The following is a 19,789-nucleotide window of genomic DNA, read 5'->3' on the forward strand; positions in this document are numbered from 1 at the left end:
CCACAGATTGTCCTTGGGACTAGTTACTCAGTTTCCCTAATTGTAAAATGAGGGGATTATTAGATAAATGATCTACAAAGTTCCTTTTAGAGTCCTGTGATTGTTATTTGAGTGTATAGAGAAGTCTAGAACTCTTATAACTCTAAAAACTATGATCTAATCTAACTCTTCAATTTTACGAATTCAATTTTACGAAGAAACTGAACCCCAAAGAGAATAAAGTAAGGAAGATTATGTGCAATTCAACTTTTGCTCAGAATAATGATTTTAAATGAATTAATTAAAACACATAGGGTTCCAAAGGAAACTAATTAATTACATTGAACTAAAGTTGTCAAGTATTAAAAAAAAGTTTATGGATCTTAAAAACCTCTGATCTAATCTAGGCCTCTCATTTTACAAGTGAAGAAACTGAGACTCAAAGAAGGGAAATGATTTGACTATTTAATGCTTAGAACTGTAGTACTTAGAAAAGACCAATAATTAAAAAATTAACAGTGAAAGGTAACATGGTTTAGTTATACAAGATCTGGACTTTGACTTGAAAAACCTGTTTGGGGTCTGAGCTCTGCCACTTTCTGGCTGTGTAATGTTGACTTCTCTGAGTCCTACTTTCCTTATTTGTAAAATGGGCATCATAATTATGAGTCAAGAAGTTATTATAGGGGAAAGAGTATTATATATGGAATTTTAAAAAATTAGAACAAAAAAGTAGAATTAAGAGACAGTCCATGTCTATTTCTCATTATTATGGGAATCACCATTTCATTCTCCAGCTCATATTACAAAGAAGAAAACTGTGTCAAACAGGGTTAAGTGGACTTATCCAGGGTCATACAGCTAGTTAAATGTCTGAGGCTAGATTTGGGCTCAGGTCTTCCTGATTCCATACTTGACACTCTATCCACTGCACCACCCCACCCCATCCTTGACTAACTGTGCTCTGGGGCAAATCACTCACATCTGAACCCTAGTTTCTTGGTTAAATTGGCATAATAATAATATCTGTCCTGTCTGTCTCACATGAATGTTGTAAGGATCAATTAAGCTGTTTAAAGAACTTTGGATACTCTCAAGTGCTATATAAATAGAAACTAACATTATTAATCTTTGGCATATAAATGGGCCATAGAATCTTAGACTTTGAACTGAAACAGTCCTTAGAGAACTCTTGTTTTGTGGGATTCAGTTTCTTCATCTGTAAAATTAGAAGGTGGGATAAAATAGCCCCTAAGTTCCTTTCCAGCTCAGACTTTCTGATTCTGCATTCTACAGGTGACGTCTAGTGAAAATATTGGCTGGCAATCAAGAGAAGAAAAATTACTAAGAGTGAAATTGAAGCTTTCATAAAACAAAAATCCCTGTCCTGTACTCATGTCCCTCAGAGATCAATGAATCGTATCCAAACTGAATTACCATGTGCTTCATAGTACAGTTCTCTTCTCATATTTGTGCTTGTTCAGTCATTTCAGTTGTGTCTGACTCTTTTGACCTCATTTGGGGGTGGTTTTCTTGGCAAAAATACTGGAGTGGTTTGCCATTTTCTTCTCTAAGGTATTTTACAGATGAGGAAACTGAGACAGAGTTAAATGACTTGCCTGAAATCATACAGCTAGTAAGTGTCAGAAGCCGGATTTCAACTCATGAACATAAGTCTTCCTGATTAACTGCCCTTTCTCTTCATATACTGGTATGGCAGAGGTTGGTGTTGTACAATTGTTTCAATCATTTTCAATTCTTTGTGACCCTACTTGGAGTTTTCTAGGCAAAAATACTGAAGAAGTTTGCCCTTTTCTTCTACAGCTCTTTTTATAGATGAGGAAATTGAGTTAAGTGACTTATCCAGCATGTGTCAAGTTTTCCTAGCTTCAGGTCCATTGTGCCACCTACTAATGCTTTGCTATGACAAAAGAGCCCTCCTCAGATGACATATACACCATTAGTACTACAGTTAGAATGTAAGCTTTTTGAAGGCAGGGACCCTTGTTTGTCTCATATTTGTATTGAGAGTTCCATGACACATGATCTTAATAAGTTCTTATTGACTTGCCATTCACTCCTTCAATGATGAGCCATTGTAAAAAGCTATATGAAAGATAGATCCTGAAATGGCATGTCAATCAATCAATTAATATACATTAATTATGTACCTACTATGCTAAACTACATGATGTTAAGCACCAGGGATACAAAAAGAGGCAGAAGATAGTGTCTATCCTCAAGGAGCTTACAAGCTAAAGGGGGAAAAAACATGCAAACAAATATGAACAAATCAAACCACATAAAGAATAAATTGGAAATGATAAAAAAAAAGAAGGAAAGCACTGAAATTAAGAGGGATTGGGGAAAGCTGTCTTTAGAAAGTTCATATTATGCAATTTGTAAGAGAACTGTTCAGCTGAGTCTCTGATCAGTTTGATGGTGACCTAGGTGATATAACTGCAAGGCTTAGACTTGGGTATTCTTGGGACGTTTTTCTCACCCCAACAAGAATTGATGACATTTTGTTGCAGAAGCCCCATGATAGTTGATATGTGCTTGCATTTAGCCTAAGAGGGTAGTTCTCATACAATATTCCTGAAATCCAGCCTCTTGTGGAAAAGAGTGGAAATTTTAAATTCCCTAAGCACTGTGATCTTGGAATCTAACTTTCTGGCCAAAAAAAGGAGATTTTCTGGACAGCACCAGCTCAAGAGATAGAAGCAACTGGGTCACCAAGAGATGCCAAAGCACGTCATGTGTGTCTTTCTCAGCTCCAGTTCAAGAGTCTTCAAGTTCGAGAGTTCAGGGATTGGACGTCTTAGAAGAGAATTTCCTAATACAGTATGCTTTGTGGAAAAAGAAAATCATTTACATAGTTCCTGTGCAGTATCTTGTTTGGAGAGGAAAGTCAGAGAGCTACTCAAAAGATACAGGTCGAAGAATTGCTTATTCAGCAGCACCCATGTTTATTTTCCATTGGGAATCCAAATCAGAGGCAGCTAGTTGGCACAATAGATAGAATGCCAGGCATGGAGTCAGGAAGACCTGAGCCCAAAGCTGGCTTAAGATACTTAACTAGCTGTGTGACTCTGAGCAACTCACTTAACCCTGTTTGCCCCAGTTTCTTCCTTTGTAAAATGAGCTAGAGAAGGAAATGGCTATTCTCATAAGAATATTGAGCAAGATCTGGAAGGGACCTCAAAATCAACTAGTCTAATAATCTCATTTCACAGATAAAGAAACTTAGGTTCCAGGAGATTAAGCAATATGCCCAAAATCATAGAATTAATGAGCTTGAGAGGCAGGATTTTAAGATGGGTCATCTTACACCTAAGTAAGAACAGTTTTTACTATGATATGAGGGAAAAAAGTTCCTGGAGAACTTTTAATGGGTATGGGAAAGAGGGGTTGTGCATATCATTGTTTTTCTGCTGCCAATTGTGTGCCCTTCTAAGGTGGATGGTTTGGCTCAGTTTAGTGCCAATGGAAAGTGTGGTACCAGAAAACCTATAATTTCTTCTGCCAAAAATCCATTTCATATAACAGAGGCAAGAGATAATGAGGTAAAATCCTGGGATCTCTAAGCAAACGAAAAAGGACATTAAGAAATTATGCTTCGATCTACATTCAATCTCCATAGTTTTCTCTTTGGATGCAGATGACATTTTCCCCTAAATCTACTGGAATTGTCTTGAATCACTACATTGTGGAGAAGATCCAGATCCATCACAGTTGATCATCATATAATTTGTTGTTTCTGTGTGCAATGTTTTCCTGGTTTGGTTTACTTCATTCAGGATCAGTTCATATAAGAGTTTCCAGGCTTTTCTGAAATCATCCTTATCAAATCATTTCTTATAGAATAATAATATTTCATTATTATTATTATATTAAATATACCATAACGGTTGGTTTACTGAAGTATAAATAATGGGACAATCACCCTAAGAGACTCTGCTTGTCAACTATGAATTACTAAGAATAAAATAATCTGTTTTTAGGCCTGGAGGTACCAAACTCCTCCCAGTGCCTTTTTTTTTTAGAGGGCAGAACCTGCACTTTTTGACTCACTTAATTCTTCATTGGTTATCCTGCTTGATTTTCACTCCACAGCACAAGATGTTCCTTGCTGAATACTCCCTGGTCTCCACCCACCCTATCTTGACTCCTATTGTCTCATTTTATTAAATTGTAAACTCCTTGAAGGCAGGAATTATCCATCTTTTTATTAATTTTATCCTCAACATTAAGCACAATGCCTGTCATATAACAGATGATTAATAAATGTGTTTTGGATTGAATTGAAAATAGCCATATACAAAAAATAACAATAAATGAGTCCTAGTCTCCATTGATCTTGATATGGCTCTAATCTATGATATATATCCAAGATAAAGAAAGGGACCAACGTAATGAAGCATGGTGTATAGGAAAGAATACTGTGTTTTGAATCAGAGAAGGTGGATTTTGAATCTTGGCCCTTTTCATTACCACTTGTGTGATCTTGAGCATATTATTAACTTCCCTGATCTTCACTTTCCCCAGAAGTAAAATTAGGGAGTTGAAGAGTTCTAAATTTTATAATCACATCATTAAATTTTCTAACAATTAAATACATAATTCTCACATTATGTCTTTTTGTATCTTGATTAATTTTTATATCTCTGGCCTGTCCAAAAAAGCAAGACCAACATTATCAGTGCCTTTTGTAACTATCAAAAATAATCAAGCAGCAGGCATTGATTGAGCATTTACTGTGTACTAGGCATTATGCTAAGTGATGGGAATGCAAAAGCAAAAATGAAATAATCTTTGCCTTTAAGGGCCATGCATTCTGTTGGAGAAGACAACACCTACAAATCTATGTAAATACAAAATAATTTGGAAAGTAGAGGAGGCACTAGCAGATTGGGGAATCAGGACAAGCATTATGTAGGAAGTTGCACTCAGTTTGAACTAAGCTCTGAAGGAAGCTGTGGATGCTTTTTTTTTTTTTTTAATAGCCTTTTATTTACAGGTTATATGCATGGGTAACTTTACAGCATTAACAATTGCCAAACCTCTTGTTCCAATTTTTCACCTCTTACCCCCCCATCCCCTCCCCCAGATGGCAGGATGACCAGTAGATGTTAAATATATTAAAATATAAATTAGATACGCAATAAGTATACATGACCAAAACGTTATTTTGCTGTACAAAAAGAATAATTCTCTGAAATATTGTACAATTAGCTTGTGAAGGAAATAAAAAATGCAGGTGGGCATAAATATAGGGATTGGGAATTCAATGTAATGGTTCTTAGTCATCACCCAGAGTTCTTTCTCTGGGCGTCGCCGGTTCAGTTCATTACTGCTCCATTGGAAATGATTTGGTTGATCTCGTTGCTGAGGATGGCCAGGTCCATCAGAACTGGTCATCATATAGTATTGTTGTTGAAGTATATAATGATCTCCTGGTCCTGCTCATTTCACTCAGCATCAGTTTGTGTAAGTCTCTCCAGGTCTTTCTGAAATCATCCTTTGGTCATTTCTTATAGAACAATAATATTACATAATATTCATATATATGGATGCTTTTTAAAAAAAGTTTATTTATAATTTTTTAGAAAAAAGAAGCATTTTCATAACAGTATAATAATTTGTTTGCAGATGAAATAAATCTATTATGTTCAGCTTCCTAGTCCATTTAAATATATCATTAAATTATCATGAATTTCTGTTGTTGTTTTCTTTTCTTTTTCTTCACTGTTTCTTTCCCTCTTCTTGCCCTATGGATGCATTTTTAAAAAGCATGGGTAGGGGCAGTCAGGTGGCACAGAGGAGAGAGTACCAGACCTGAAGTTAGGAGGACCTGAGTTCAAATCTGGCCTCAGAGACTTAACATTCCCTAGCTTGTGACCCTGGGCAAGTCACTTGACCCCAATTGCCTCAGCAAAAAAAAAAAAAAAGAAAGAAAAAGTAAAAAAAAGAAGAAGAAGAAGAAGATGGGTGCTTCAATATTTTGGAAATCTCTGATTTTATCAGTGTGATTATTTCCTCCAATTATGTGCATTGTTATCCTTCTATTATTCAATTTTTTGAGATATATGCTATAGGAGAAGATTTGACATCAGCTAGTGGTCAATCTAATGATGAACTAGACTGATTTCCCTAACTACCCACAATTCACTGCTGACCTTGTTCTCAAATAGGTGGGTTCAAAGGATAGAGTGCTGAACTTGGAGTCAAGAAGACCTGAGTTTAAACTTAACCTCTTATTAGCTGTGTGACCCTGGGTAAATCATTAATCTCTATTTTCTTTTTCTTTTCTTTTTCTTATTGAAACTTTTTATTTTCAAAACATATACAAGGATAATTTTTCACCACTGACCCTTGCAAAACCTTGTGTTCCAAAATTTCTCTCTCTCCCTCCTCTCCCCTCTCCCCTAGATGGCAAGCAATCCAATATATGTTAAACATGTTAAAATATATGTTAAATCCAATATATGTATGCATATTTATACAATTATCTTGCTATACAAGAAAAATCAGATCAAAAAGAAAAAAAATGAGAAAGAAAATAAAATTCATGGAAACAACAACAAAAGAAGTGAAAATGATATGTTGTGATCCACTCTCAGTTCCCACAGACCTCTCTCTGGCTGTAGATGGCTCTTGTCATCATAAAATCATTGGAACTGGCCTGAATCATGTCATTGTTGAACAGAGCTACCTTCATCAGAAATGATCATTTTATAATCTTGCCATTGCCATATACAATGAAATCCTGGTTCTGCTCATTTCACTTAGCATCAGTTCATATAGTTCTTTCCAGGCCTCTCTGAAACCATCCTGCTGATTTTTTCTTACAGAACAATAGTATTCCATAGCATTCATATACCATAATTTATTCAGCCATCCCCTCCACCTGATCCACCATCCACTCAATTTCCAGTTTCTTGCCACTACAAAGAGGGTTGCCACAAACATTTTTTGTACATGTGGGTCCCTTTCCCTCCTTTAAGATCTCTTTAGGATATAAGCCCAATAGAAACAATGTGTCAAAGGAGATGCACAGTTTGATAACTTCTTGAGTATAGTTCCAAACTGCTCTCCAGAATGGTTGGATCCATTCACAGTTCCACTAACAATGTATCAGTGTCTCAGTTTTCCCACATCCCCTCCAACAGTTGTCATTATCTTTTCCTGTCATCTTAGCCAATCTGAGAGGTGTGTAGTGGTGTCTTAAAATTGTCTTATCTTGCATTTCTCTGATCAATAGTGATTTGGAGCACTTTTTCATATGACTAGAAATAGTTTCAATCATCAAATGGAGAATGAATTATTATAAGTTTGAGTCAATTCTCCACATATTTTAGAAATGAGGCCTTTATCAGAACCTTTGAATATAAAAATGTTTTCCCAGTTTATTGCAAAGCTAACATCTCTAATATGATGTTGAATAGTAATGGTGATAGTGGACATCCTTGTTTCACTCCTTTCTTATTGGGAATGGTTCTAGTTTGTCCCCATTACATATGATGCTAGCTGATGATTTTAAATAGATGCTACTGATCATTTTAAGAAAAAGTTCACTTATTCCTATACTCTCTAGTGTTTTCCTTTTCCCCTCCCCCCAATTGGGGTTAATGATTTGCCCAGGGTCACACAAGGAAATGTTAAGTGTTTGAGGCCAGATTTGAACTTAGGTTCGCTTGATTTCAGGGCTAGTTCTCTATCTACTGCACCACCTAGATACCCCCCTCTCTAGTATTTTTAATAGGAATGGGTATTGAATTTTATCAAATGATTTTTCTGCATCTATTGAGATAATCACATGATTGTTGTTAACTTCTATTATTTTCATCTATAAAATAAGGTTAATAATAGTGCCAACTTCCCAGGGTTGTTTTGAGGATCATATGTGATAATAATTATTTTTGTTTGTTTTTTCCTCGCTAGTGTTTTATTTTTCCAAATACATATAAAGACAGCTTTCAAACCTTATATTTGTAAGACTTTGTATTCTACATTTTTCTCCCTCACTTACCTCCCCTGTCCTCAAGACAGTAAACAATCTGATATAGATTAAATATGGTCAATCCTTTAAAACCTATTTCCATATTTGTTATGTTGTGTGAGAAAAATCAGACCAAAAGGAAAAAAACCATGAGAAAGAAATTATTATTTGCATTATTGGGGAAAGCCAGGCCCATAATAGTTGGTCATCACATAATTGTTGTGGTTGCTGTGTACAAGGTTTTCCTGGTTCTGCTCACTTTACTCAGCATCAGTTCATGTAGGTCTTTCCAAGGCTTTTCTGAAGTCAGCCTGCTCATCATCATTTCTTTTTGAACAATACAACAATATGAAGCATTTTGTATAGCTCCATGTCACTACGAAAAGAGCTGCTACAAATATTTTTGCACATGTGGGCCTTTTCCCTCTTTTATAATCTCTTTGGGATACAGACCCAGTAGAAACACTGCTAGATCAGCAGGTATGCACAGCTCTATAGCTCTTTGGGCATAGTTTCAAATTGTTCTCCAAAGTGGTTGGATCATTTCAAAACTCCACCAACAAGATATTAGTGTTCCAGTTTTCCAACATCCCCTCCAATATTTATCACTGTTTTTCCCTGCCATCTTAGACAGTCTGAGAGGTATAAAGTGGTACTAACTAAAGTGCTGCTATTATTATTCAAGTTATTTTACTTTAGTCTGGCAGAATCAGTCAGATCATGTATTCCATTGTTAATGGAATCTTAGGAATGGGTCTTAGGCTTAGACTGGAGTAATTTCTTTTTCTTTGATTTTTTTTCATTTCTTCATTCATTCATAGCCTTCTAGAACACAGAGCCATCGCTACATCATGAAATATTAAAGTAGTAATTCAGTGGAGAAGAAAATAATTAAAATAGACTTTCCAAACACTTTGTGTTGAGAGTTCAATTGCAAAAGGGTATTTTGCTGGTTCTCCTGATCTATGGAAAGCTGGTTCTAGAATCAGGGAGCTGGTTCATATCCTACCTCTGACTTACTTGTATAACCTTAAAAGATTTCTTAAACTTCATAAGCCTCAGTTCCTTGCTCTGTAATATTAGGGAATTAAATGGCTTTTGAGTTTCCTTATAGGACATCTAAGTGGCACATAAAGTGTCCTGTGTAAAGTCAGGAACACTCATCACCCAAGTATAAATCTGACCTCAGATATTTTTTAGCTGTGTGACCCTGGGCAAGTCACTTAACCTTACTTGCCTCAGTTTCCTCATCTGTAAAAGAAGTTGGAGAAGGGAATGGCAAACAACTCCAGTATTTTTGCCAAGAAAATTCCAAATAGGGTCACAAACATTTGGTGAAATGACTGAACAACAAGCTTCCTAATAATTACTGTATTATGTTGTATTCCATACATATCTCCCCTTTACCCCCAATGGAATGTAAGCTCCCTGAGGGCAGGGAATGTTTCCTTTTATCTTTGCATCCCCTCCACTTAGTTGACTACCATGTACTCAGAAGATACTTCCTAAGCCTTAGATGCATAGATGGATGCATAAATGAATGCTATATATACATATATATATATATATATACACACACATATATACACACATATCTTTTTATTTACAAGATATATGCATGGGTAATTTTTTTCAGCATTGACCATTGCCAAACATTTTGTTCCAATTTTTCCCCTCCTTCCCCCCATCCCCTCCCCAAGATGGCAGGTAGACCAATACATGTTAAATATGTTAAAGTATATGTTAAATACAATATATGTATGCATATCCATACGTTATTTTGCTGCACAAGAAGAATTGGACTTTGAAATAATGTACAATTAACCTGTCAAGAAAATAAAAAATGCAAGCGGACAAAAACAGAGGGATTGGATTTCCTATAGTTTCTTCACTGGATATAGCTGGTTCTAGTCATTATTGAACAAATGGAACTGATTTGGTTCATCTTATTGTTGAAGAGAGCCACATCCATAAGAATTGATCATCATATAGTATTGTTGTTGAAGTATATAATGATCTCCTGGTCCTGCTCATTTCACTCATCATCAGTTCATGTAAGTCTCTCCAGGCCTTTCTGAAATTCTCCTGCTGGGATAAATGCTGTTTTGCTAGAAACTGGCTAAAAAACCTCCAGCAATTCATGAAATGATCAGAAGACATGGAACATGTGCAGTGGGATCTGTTTTAGTAAGTGATGATTAGCCATCATCCAAAAAATATATTGGCCACACATACTGTCAAGTAACTTGAGTATAGAGTTGATCTTAAATGGAAATGTGGCAAAAGAGATTTGAGCCTGAGAACATGTGGAATATATTTGGGAATGAATGATCATTGCAATGAATATTTTTTGACCACCAGGAAGGAAAACTGCAATAAAATAAGCCGCATATAGATAACAATAACAAATAATTATGGTATCAAAAGTTGTAAGGCGATTAATGTTGCAGTGATTTGAATATAAACAGCAGATTTAAGAAGGGGGAAAGGATACATTAAAGCAGATCTATCCCATGAAAAGCAGGATTTGTCAAGATAACAAAAGAGCAGCTTAGCATGATTGAGGCAAATTTTTGTGGCAAAACTTGTAATAAAGAAAGGAAAAAACTACATCAAGGAATGCCATCAGAATTTTCTATGTTCATCATAACTACATAAGATTTTTTAACACACAATCCACTGTGCTGTGAATAAAGTACTGGATTGGAGTCAGAATAGCTGAGTTTGAATTTTGTCACTTACTAGTTGTATGACTTTGGGAAAATCATTTAATTTCTCTGGGTCTTAAGTTCTTCAACTAATAAAATAAGAGGGCTTTTGGATTGAGTGATCTTTAAGGCACTTTCCAGCCTTAAATCTGTGATTTTAGGATTCTGTAAACTGTAGCATTTTTTAAAAATGAAATACATTTTTATTACTTTCAAGTGTAACTTGAACTAAGGTAAAAAATAACTGCCAAGGAAAAGTTCCTACCCAGATTTGCTTTAAAATGCAAATAAGAATCACATGTGAATTCAGTTTTTCCTTCTCTTAAGATTCTTCCCCTACCATAAATAAGGAAGAAGAACTAGGAAGTTGATTGTTGATGGGTATGTTAAACAAAGCCCAGCAATTTTGCAGCTGGACATACAATAATGAAGACAAGAACTAAGACACAGATTTAAGGCAGAAACCAAGAATGATTCCACCTACTTTTTTTGATCTTTTACCCAGGTTAATAATGGATGGCAAGTTGGAGCACTGTGAAGTGTCAAGTGAATTTCATCTTCCCAATTCCACCATTTTTCTTCAGGCTTGTTGAACAGATAGATAGGTGAGAAATAGATAGACAGGCAGATAGATAATAGATAGGCGATAGATGTATAGATGATTGATAAATGATAGATTAATAGATAGTTTATTTATTAGGTTCTTACTATGAGCCAGTACATGGGAATGCAACTATTAGCAAGAAAGATAATTCATGTCCTCAATAAACTAATGTTCTTTTGAATTTTTATTCATTCTGAACTTAAAAAAAAAAGACAAAATAAAAAGAACATTTCCATGAATATAGCACAACATAAAAAGAGGATTTGATATAAAACCATGAATATTCATTTCACAGTTTCCTTAAAAAAAAAAAAACGAACTATTAAATAAATATTTCATGGTTTGCAAAGCTACCCTGCTTTTCTGTGCTTCCTTCTAATTTTCCTTTGCTCTCTGCTGTGCACTTTCCCCTCCCCTCCTACTCCACCTGAGAGAAGGCCACCATTAGACAAATGTGTGTGTGTGTGTACTATACATAATTCTATTTATGAGTTCTTTTTTTCTGGATGTAGTTAGATCCCTTGTAGTTATTTTGAATATTTGTAATACTTAGAGATTCAAAGTTGTTTTTAGAACAATATTGTTCTTACTGTGTACAACATCATATTGGTTCTGCTCATTTCACGCTTTATTATTCTGTGCAAGTCTTTCTATGTTTTTATAAAATAAACTAACTTATCATTTCTTATAAGCACAGAAGTATTTCATCATATATCACAATTGGCAAGCCATTCTCCAATTGATAGGCATCTCTGAAGTTTCCAGTTCTTTGCCACCAAAGGGAGTTGCTATAATTATTTTAGAAAGTATATGTTCTTTTCCTTTTTCCCAAGTCACTTTGGGAAGCAGATCTAATAAAGAAATTGCTGGATCAAAGAATATACGCAATTTTATAACTCTTTGGGCATAATTCCAGATTGTTCTCCAAAATAGTTGGTCAGTTCATAGTTCCACCAGTTGTGAATGTGTGCTAGTTTTTCCACATCCCCTACAACATTTGTTATTTTCCTCTTCTATCATTTTAGCCAATACTTAATTTGTATTTTTCTAATCAATAGTAATTCAGGATATTTTAATATGACTACATACAGTTTTGATTTCTTCATTAAAAAACTACCTCTTTATATCCTTTGACCATTTGTAAATTGGGGAATGACTTGCATTCTTATTAATTTGACATTCTTTATAGATTTGAGATAAGAATTTTTTATCTGAAAAATTGTCTGTAAAATTTTTCTTCCAATTTTCTCTTTACCTTTTCATCATGGTTTCATTGGTTTTAGTTGCACAAAACCTTTGTAATTTAATGTAATCAAAATGATCCATTTTATATTTCTAGTGCTTTCTATCTTTTGTTTCCTCATAAATTGTTCAAGGACTTTATATTTTTATTTATTTATTATTTTTTATTGAAGCTTTTTATTTTCAAAAAATATGCAGGGATAATTTTTCAACTCCCCCTTTTCCCTATCCCCTCCCCTAGATGGCAAGTAATTTAATATATTTTAAGCATGGTAAAAATTATGTAAATCCAATATAAACTTACATATTTATACAATTATCTTGCTGCACAAGAAAAATCAGATCAAAAAGGAAAAAAATGATAAAGAAAATACAATTCAAGCAAATCACAACAAAAAGAGTGAAAATGCTATGTTGTGATCCACCCTCAGTTCCCTTACTCTTCTTCCTGGACTCATCATCATAAGATCATTCGAATTGACTCGAATCATCTCATTGTTGACAAGCGCCATGAAGGACTTGGCATTCTAAAGAGAGAAGAAAACATGTAAACAAGAGTTGGAATAGGAAGTGGGAGGTGGGGAGAAAATGGTAAAAGTAGTTGGGGAAAAATGGAAAAGTCCACATAGTCAGGAGTGGACTCCTCTAAATTGTTTGAAGAGATATATACAGACAATCTGAGATTTAAAGGAATTGAAAAAATTTCTATCCCCAAATCCATATAGTTGGCTGAGTCTAGGAACTTTAAGCTAGAACAGAAAAAGTGTGAGTCCAAGAATAGATAATATTCTAATCTATGATTATCTTCTTGGGACCACCTGTCTGGGGATATGCAGACTAAAAAGGCACAACTTTTCATTGCAAAAAGAGATGCCCACAAATATCTATGTATGTATACCTTCACATGTATGTCATAGTTGTTTGTATCTCATATGTGTGTCTTCATGCTTGTGTCTTGATAATTGTTACCTACATGTATGCTCCTATATATGGACTCCTTGGTCATATATATATATATATATATGTATATATATATATATATATATTCTTGTATGTAAACTTCTTTATAAGTCATGCAATTACTTATGGGAGAGCATATTTTGTGCAAATTTGGGGGAGGGATCTTTTCTTGCTCTTTTATTTGACTAAGTTATACTATGATTTAATTTTCTGTGTTAATTGATTAAATGTCTTTTGCTTTTTACTATTTGTCATATCTGCTACATTAAGGGTCAAAGTGAACAAACCACTGGGACTCTTGAGCTATGATTGAATGATTACTGATTTATAAAATGCCTTCAATCAGGAGCAGCTTTCTGGAGATTTCCATTGAATGGGATCCCCAGGTACCACACTTACATGACTAATTTCCTTACCAGAACTTTTTTTTCCCCCTTCAGTAATATAAAGGCAAACTTCAGTCCAGTTCTGTATTCATGTGATTCTGACTTCTTATATTAGTAAGGTTCTCATTCATCAAGTTTCTTTTATATTCAATTGTGTCTGTTAGCTTTTTATTACGGCAGTAGATATTTTTAAATACACTTGTTGAATCTCCAATTAGAATTTAAACTCTTTACAAATAGGGATTGTTTCATTATTTACAATTGTGTCCCCAGGGTCTGGCCTTAGTAACTGATGAATAAATACTTATTTATTAATTGGTTTTCCTGTATTAAAATCACGTTGGTATGGTTCTCCATGTTGCCAAGTACCTCTTGCCTTCCCATTCAAGGAAATCTGTTTTAGCTACAAAGTAGGAAAACTAAGATTTGATAGTGATAGTGAGACAACTATTCTATCAACGTCTTCATTAAGATGACTATGAATGCTGCTAAACCCAGGACTGCCCCTGTACTTATTCTTTGGTAATCTTGTAATTAATCATTTGCCTAATTTAAAACATTCAAAGGGAAGAACAGTTGTCTGACAACTGTTCTTCCCTTTGAATGTTTTAAATTCTCTTTCCAGAACTAAAATTTAAAAAGTAGTAATGATCCTAAAGTCATTTATGCTATTTTATAATAACCCACTAAATAAAACTTTAAAAAAATCTTCAGCATTTGTGGTTAAAATGGCAATATGAAAAGTCCAGCAAAAACATAAATAAATATTTTCATGTAATTTTCTTGTTACTGAAGGATTAAATGGTGAAAAATTTCAACTATGAAGGTCACCTGCCTACATCTATGGGGCTTGGGGAATCCTAGAAGACCATCATCATTAAGAATTATGGATTACTTCATCTAAAGCTGTTAGACTTTCTTTGTTGGTTCAACATACAAAGGGCATTTTAAGTATCCATGGCATGTATGTAAAGAAGAATAATTAAGAGCTGGCAGAATTACAACACATGCCAACGATTTACTCAGAAAATTCAGCTTTTTTTCATTTATTTGTTATAGGCTGGCCTTGGTGGTTATTCATTTGACTCTAGAAATGGAGAAAATGGTGCTGGTCTGCTGTCTTTTGTTCTTTGGACAAATTCTACTTTTCCCTGCTGAGGCCAGGGAGAGGCACCTCCCATGGCCATTATCAAGGGGAAGAAATTCTCTGGCCCATCCCCAGACTGCTTTGCTTGGTAAGTTATTAACTATTTGTCTTCCAGCCACCTGCATTTGTGTCTCCTACCTCAACCAGAATGTAAGCTCCCTGAAGGCAGTGATCCCTCTCTCCAGCTTATCCCCATGTGTCCTGATCTTGGTCTCTTTCTTTTGGAACCTCTCTAATTATCAGTGTTCTTCCTGAAATGTGTCAACTAGATTCTAACAATGAAAAATGAAAAACTCTTAAATAAACTTTTCTTTAGCCTTAATACCTAACAAAGTACTTAATAAATGTTTATTGAATTGAATTTTCCAAGAAAAAAAAATAGGAAGGAATGATTAACTAGATATTCTCTTTTAGAAAATGTAAATTCCTTGAGGATAGAGACTGGGATATTATTATCTTTCTGAACACAGTGTTGAGCATGGTGCTTTATACATAGAAGATGGTTAATAAATACTTGTCAAAAGCAAAACCAGGAATAAAGACTAAGAAGAGGAAAATTCTGTTATTTGGTTGAGTATTTATTATGGAGGAAGCACTTTTACAGATAGTTGATGTAGTCGTAGTTTAGTCAATTTTCAGTTGTATCCTAGTCTTCATGATCTCATTTGGGGTTATCTTCGTAAAGATACTGGAATAGTTTTTTATTTCCTTCTTCAGTTCATGTTACAGATGAGAAAATTGAGACAAACAGGATTAAGTGACTTGCTCAGATTCATATACCAATCATTCATATATAATTCAATTCATATACCAGCTATGAGACCAGATTTGAACTCAGAAGGATAATTTTTCCTAACAATTTCTGGACACACTATCCACTTTGGATGTACATTGATGTACTTAGAGTAGTGGATAACAATAACAATGAATCTAGAAAATAATATTAAACATCTTCACTTAAAATCTAAACTTAATATAGTTTTGTTACTTTGTTTCAAGTTAAATATACAACATAAGACTTGCATTAGAATGGGCTATTGTTTGAGTAATCTTAAGAAGAATTTTTTGTGAAATTATTTTGATCACATCTATCCAATATATGTATTAATATGCTTTCCATCATAATATGGTTTGGGAAAGTAACAAGATTAAATTCATAGCAAAGTTCATTTGGCACTTGGAACTGAATCCCTAAAGATAGGGACTTATGGAAAAGATTATCTTATTTAATTCTCACGACAACTCTAGGAGGTTATATAGTACTGATTCTACAGTGAATGCCATCATTTCATAGAATGATGACTTTAAAGCTTTTAAAATGTCAAATAGCCTAATTCCCACATTAATAATAATAATAGCTAACATTTAAGTAGCATTTTAAAATTTGCAAACCACTTTACAAATATTATCTCAATTGATCCTTATACAACAACCCTGAATAGTAGGTGCTATTATTGGCCCCATTTTGCAGATGAAAAAACAGAAGCAGACGGAAGCTCAGGATCACAAAACTAATAAATGTCGTCATCTGGATTTGAACTCAGCTCTTTCTGACTCTAGGCTTGGTACTCTTGCCACTGTACCACCTAGCTGTCCCAAGTTGAATGCAACTTTTCCTGCCTTCAAGAGAACTAATGTCAGTCAGTCAATAAATTATTAAGCACCTACTGTGTGCCAGGCACTGTGCTAAGCCTAGAGAACAGAAGGAAAGACAAAATAATCCCTGTCCTTGAGGACCTCATAATTGAAAGGGAGAAGCAACATGTTTCTATGTACGAATAAGATTATATTCAGGATTAATTGGGTATGGTCTTAGAGAGAAAGTGCTAGAATTATGTAGAGATGGGAAAAGCTTCCTGTAGAAGATGGTGTTTTAGTTTGGACTTAAGAAAAGGCAAGGAAGCCAGTAGGAACAAATGAGGAGAGACAGAGAGATTTCCAAGTATGGGGACATAGAGAGCCTAAAGTGGAGTGATGTATGTTTGTGGGACAGAGAGGAAAACAGTGACATTGGATAGAAGAGTAAGTACGTGGTGAGGAGAAAGTGTAAGAAAGCTAAAGCAGTTAGAGAGGGAAAGGTTATATTTGAATGTCAGAGGATTTATGGAACTTTGGTGGCTCAATGGAAGATGGACTGGAATAGGGAGAGATTTGAGGCAGGCAGACCCATCAGTCCTGGCTTGAGATGATGAAGGTCTGCATCAGAGTGGGAGGCAATGTTACAGGAGAGAAAGACCCATATTATAGAGATGTTGCAAAGGTGAAGTCATCAGGCATTGGCAACAGATAAGCTATGAGGGGTGAGAGATAGAGAGAAGTTGAGAATGATGTCTAGACTGGGAAGGTGATGTCACTCTCAACAGTAATAGGAAAGTTTAAAGGAGGGGAGGTTCAGGGAGAAAGAGGGTAAGTTCAATGTTTTACCTGTTAGACTACTCCCTCTTAGGCTCCTTTGTTGAATTTTTGTCCTCTAATCATGGGCATCCTCCAAAACTCTGTGTCAGCCTTCTTCTAATGGTTTTTATATTACTTTACTTGATGATCTTATCAGCTCCCATGGATTCAAATGTCATCTCTACATCGATGATTCTCAGACATACATATCTAGCTCTAATCTCTCTCCTGACATCCATTCTCCTATCTCCAAAGTGCCTTTTGAACATCTTAAACTGAATGTTCCATAGACATCTCAAAATCAACATTTTAAAAACAGAATTTATTTTTATTTTTTCTCAAGCTCTCCATTCTTACTAATTTTCACTGTCGAGGGAATCACTATACTCCCAATCATCCAGGTTTATAACCTAGCTGCCATCCTCCATTTATCAGTCTTATTTACTTCCTATATCTAATCAGTTGTCAAGCTCTGTTAATTCTACCTTCTCTCTTTGATATTGCTACCATCTCACTACCATCACTCACACCTGGACTATTACAAGTGGTTTTCTGGCTAGTCTTCTTGACTCATATATCTCTCCATTCCAGTCCATCCTTTACTTAATTATCAAATTAGAGGTAACTAGTGGTGCAGTGCTTGTTGGACTTGCAGACAAGAAGGCCTGCATCCATATTTAGCCTCAGATTCTTACTAGCCAGTCATTTAACCTCTCTCTGCCTTGATTCCTTCATTTGTAAAGTTGAAATAAAAGTATATACCTCCTAGGATTGTTATAAAGATAAAATGAAATAAAAACATTTTGCAAATCTTAAGCGTAGTTGTTATTGTTATTTAATTGATTTCTTATAATTCATATTTGACCTTGTTATCTCCCCTATTCAATAAATTCCAAAGATTCCTATTACCCCCTACATCAAATATAAAATCTTCTATTTAGTTTCTTAAAGCCCTTTATAATCTGGTCCCTTTCTACCTTTCCAGTCTTCTTCTCCCTTAATTCCCTTTCTTTCCCTTCCCCCTCCTGAATACTCTGTGATGCAATGACACAGACCTCCTTGCTAGGCCTTGCATAAGACACCTCATTTCCCAACTCTGCATTCTCTTTGTCTGTCCCCATGGCTGGAATTCTCATCCTCCTCATCTCTGCCTCCTGGCTTCCCTGATTTCCTTCAAGTCTCTAATTAAGTCTTTCCTTTCACAAGAAGCCTCCCCTCTATTGATTATCTCTAATTTACTTTGCATAATCTTGTTTGTATATACTTTTTTGGAGATCATATCCCCCATTAGATTGTAAATTCCTTAAGGGAAGAGACTATCTTTTGACATTCTTTGTGTCCTCAATGCTTAGCACATTGCCTAGCACATAATAAATGCTTGTTGACTTGACTTGGATTCAGAAAGACTTTAGTTCAGATTTTTCCTCTTAATGCTTATTAGCTCTGAGACGCTTATCAATTGACTTTGACCTCTCTGAGATACATTTTTCTTATTGGTAAATTGAGGTTATAATATAGGCTAATACCAATATAATGGTACTTACCTCACAGAATTTGTTTGTTTGTGAGACTTGAGTGAGATAATGTCTGTTAAATATTGCAAACCACATCCAGACATTTTTTTCTATTACATTATATCTATCATATCATCCTAAAGCAAACTCCAGATCTTTGGCTAATGAAAAATACTTATAATAACAAAAACCTGGAAACAAATTCACAGGGAGTTGAAATGGAGATGTCACTGTTTTTAGGGAAAGAAGAGAACTTACAAAAGCCTGAATTTTACTATGTTGTTCACACACACACACACACACACACACACACACACACTTTGTTTATTCTCCATGAAACAGAATGCAAAGAGGGAAATACTACCAGCCAATCTATATTTATTTACTGAGTACCCATTATAGGTGCCAGGCCCTATGCTGAATACTGAAATCACCAAGCCATGACTACCTTTGTAGACACTATTTTTACTTTTAACTCTTCAAGCTTGTAAAAGGGTCTCATTTCTCTAAGCCTGTTTGTTTTTCCTCTTTTTGTGTTTGATGCATTCCAAATGTTCCACAGATTAGTCCTCGAGTTAAAGAGAGATGGCTAGAAATTGCTCTCACTATGTTTACAGAATGTTCTGATGTGTGTCTCATTTACTTTACAGCATGTAAAAGCAAAATGCAGAGTGTAAAACTGAGTAGAATGGTCATAATTATGAGTAATCACTCTGCACTATTACAGCTATTATTTGTTCTTTTCTTTGCATTTCCTATTGACTTATTTCAGGATTTTTATAGCTTCTGGATGTTGGTCAAAGTTCTAGTGATAATTTGCAGCTGGCATTTGAAAAGAACACATAGGAACAAA

General features: G+C 34.9%; 1 protein-coding gene across 4 annotated transcripts in view; it reads left to right on the forward strand.

Annotated features, from left to right (window-relative positions):
* The window catches only part of MATN2 (matrilin 2), a 199,824-nt gene that overhangs the window by 3,845 nt on the left and 176,190 nt on the right, over nucleotides 1–19,789 (forward strand). For all 4 annotated transcript variants that reach the window (XM_031947026.1, XM_031947023.1, XM_031947025.1 and 1 more), the window contains exon 2: nucleotides 14,941–15,116. In XM_031947026.1, the coding sequence (XP_031802886.1) occupies nucleotides 14,975–15,116 (142 nt within the window). In that variant the 5' untranslated portion in view covers nucleotides 14,941–14,974. The remainder of the gene's footprint in view (nucleotides 1–14,940; nucleotides 15,117–19,789) is intronic.

Source organism: Sarcophilus harrisii, chromosome 1, assembly GCF_902635505.1.
Source record: "Sarcophilus harrisii chromosome 1, mSarHar1.11, whole genome shotgun sequence".
Classification (NCBI taxonomy): domain Eukaryota; kingdom Metazoa; phylum Chordata; class Mammalia; order Dasyuromorphia; family Dasyuridae; genus Sarcophilus; species Sarcophilus harrisii.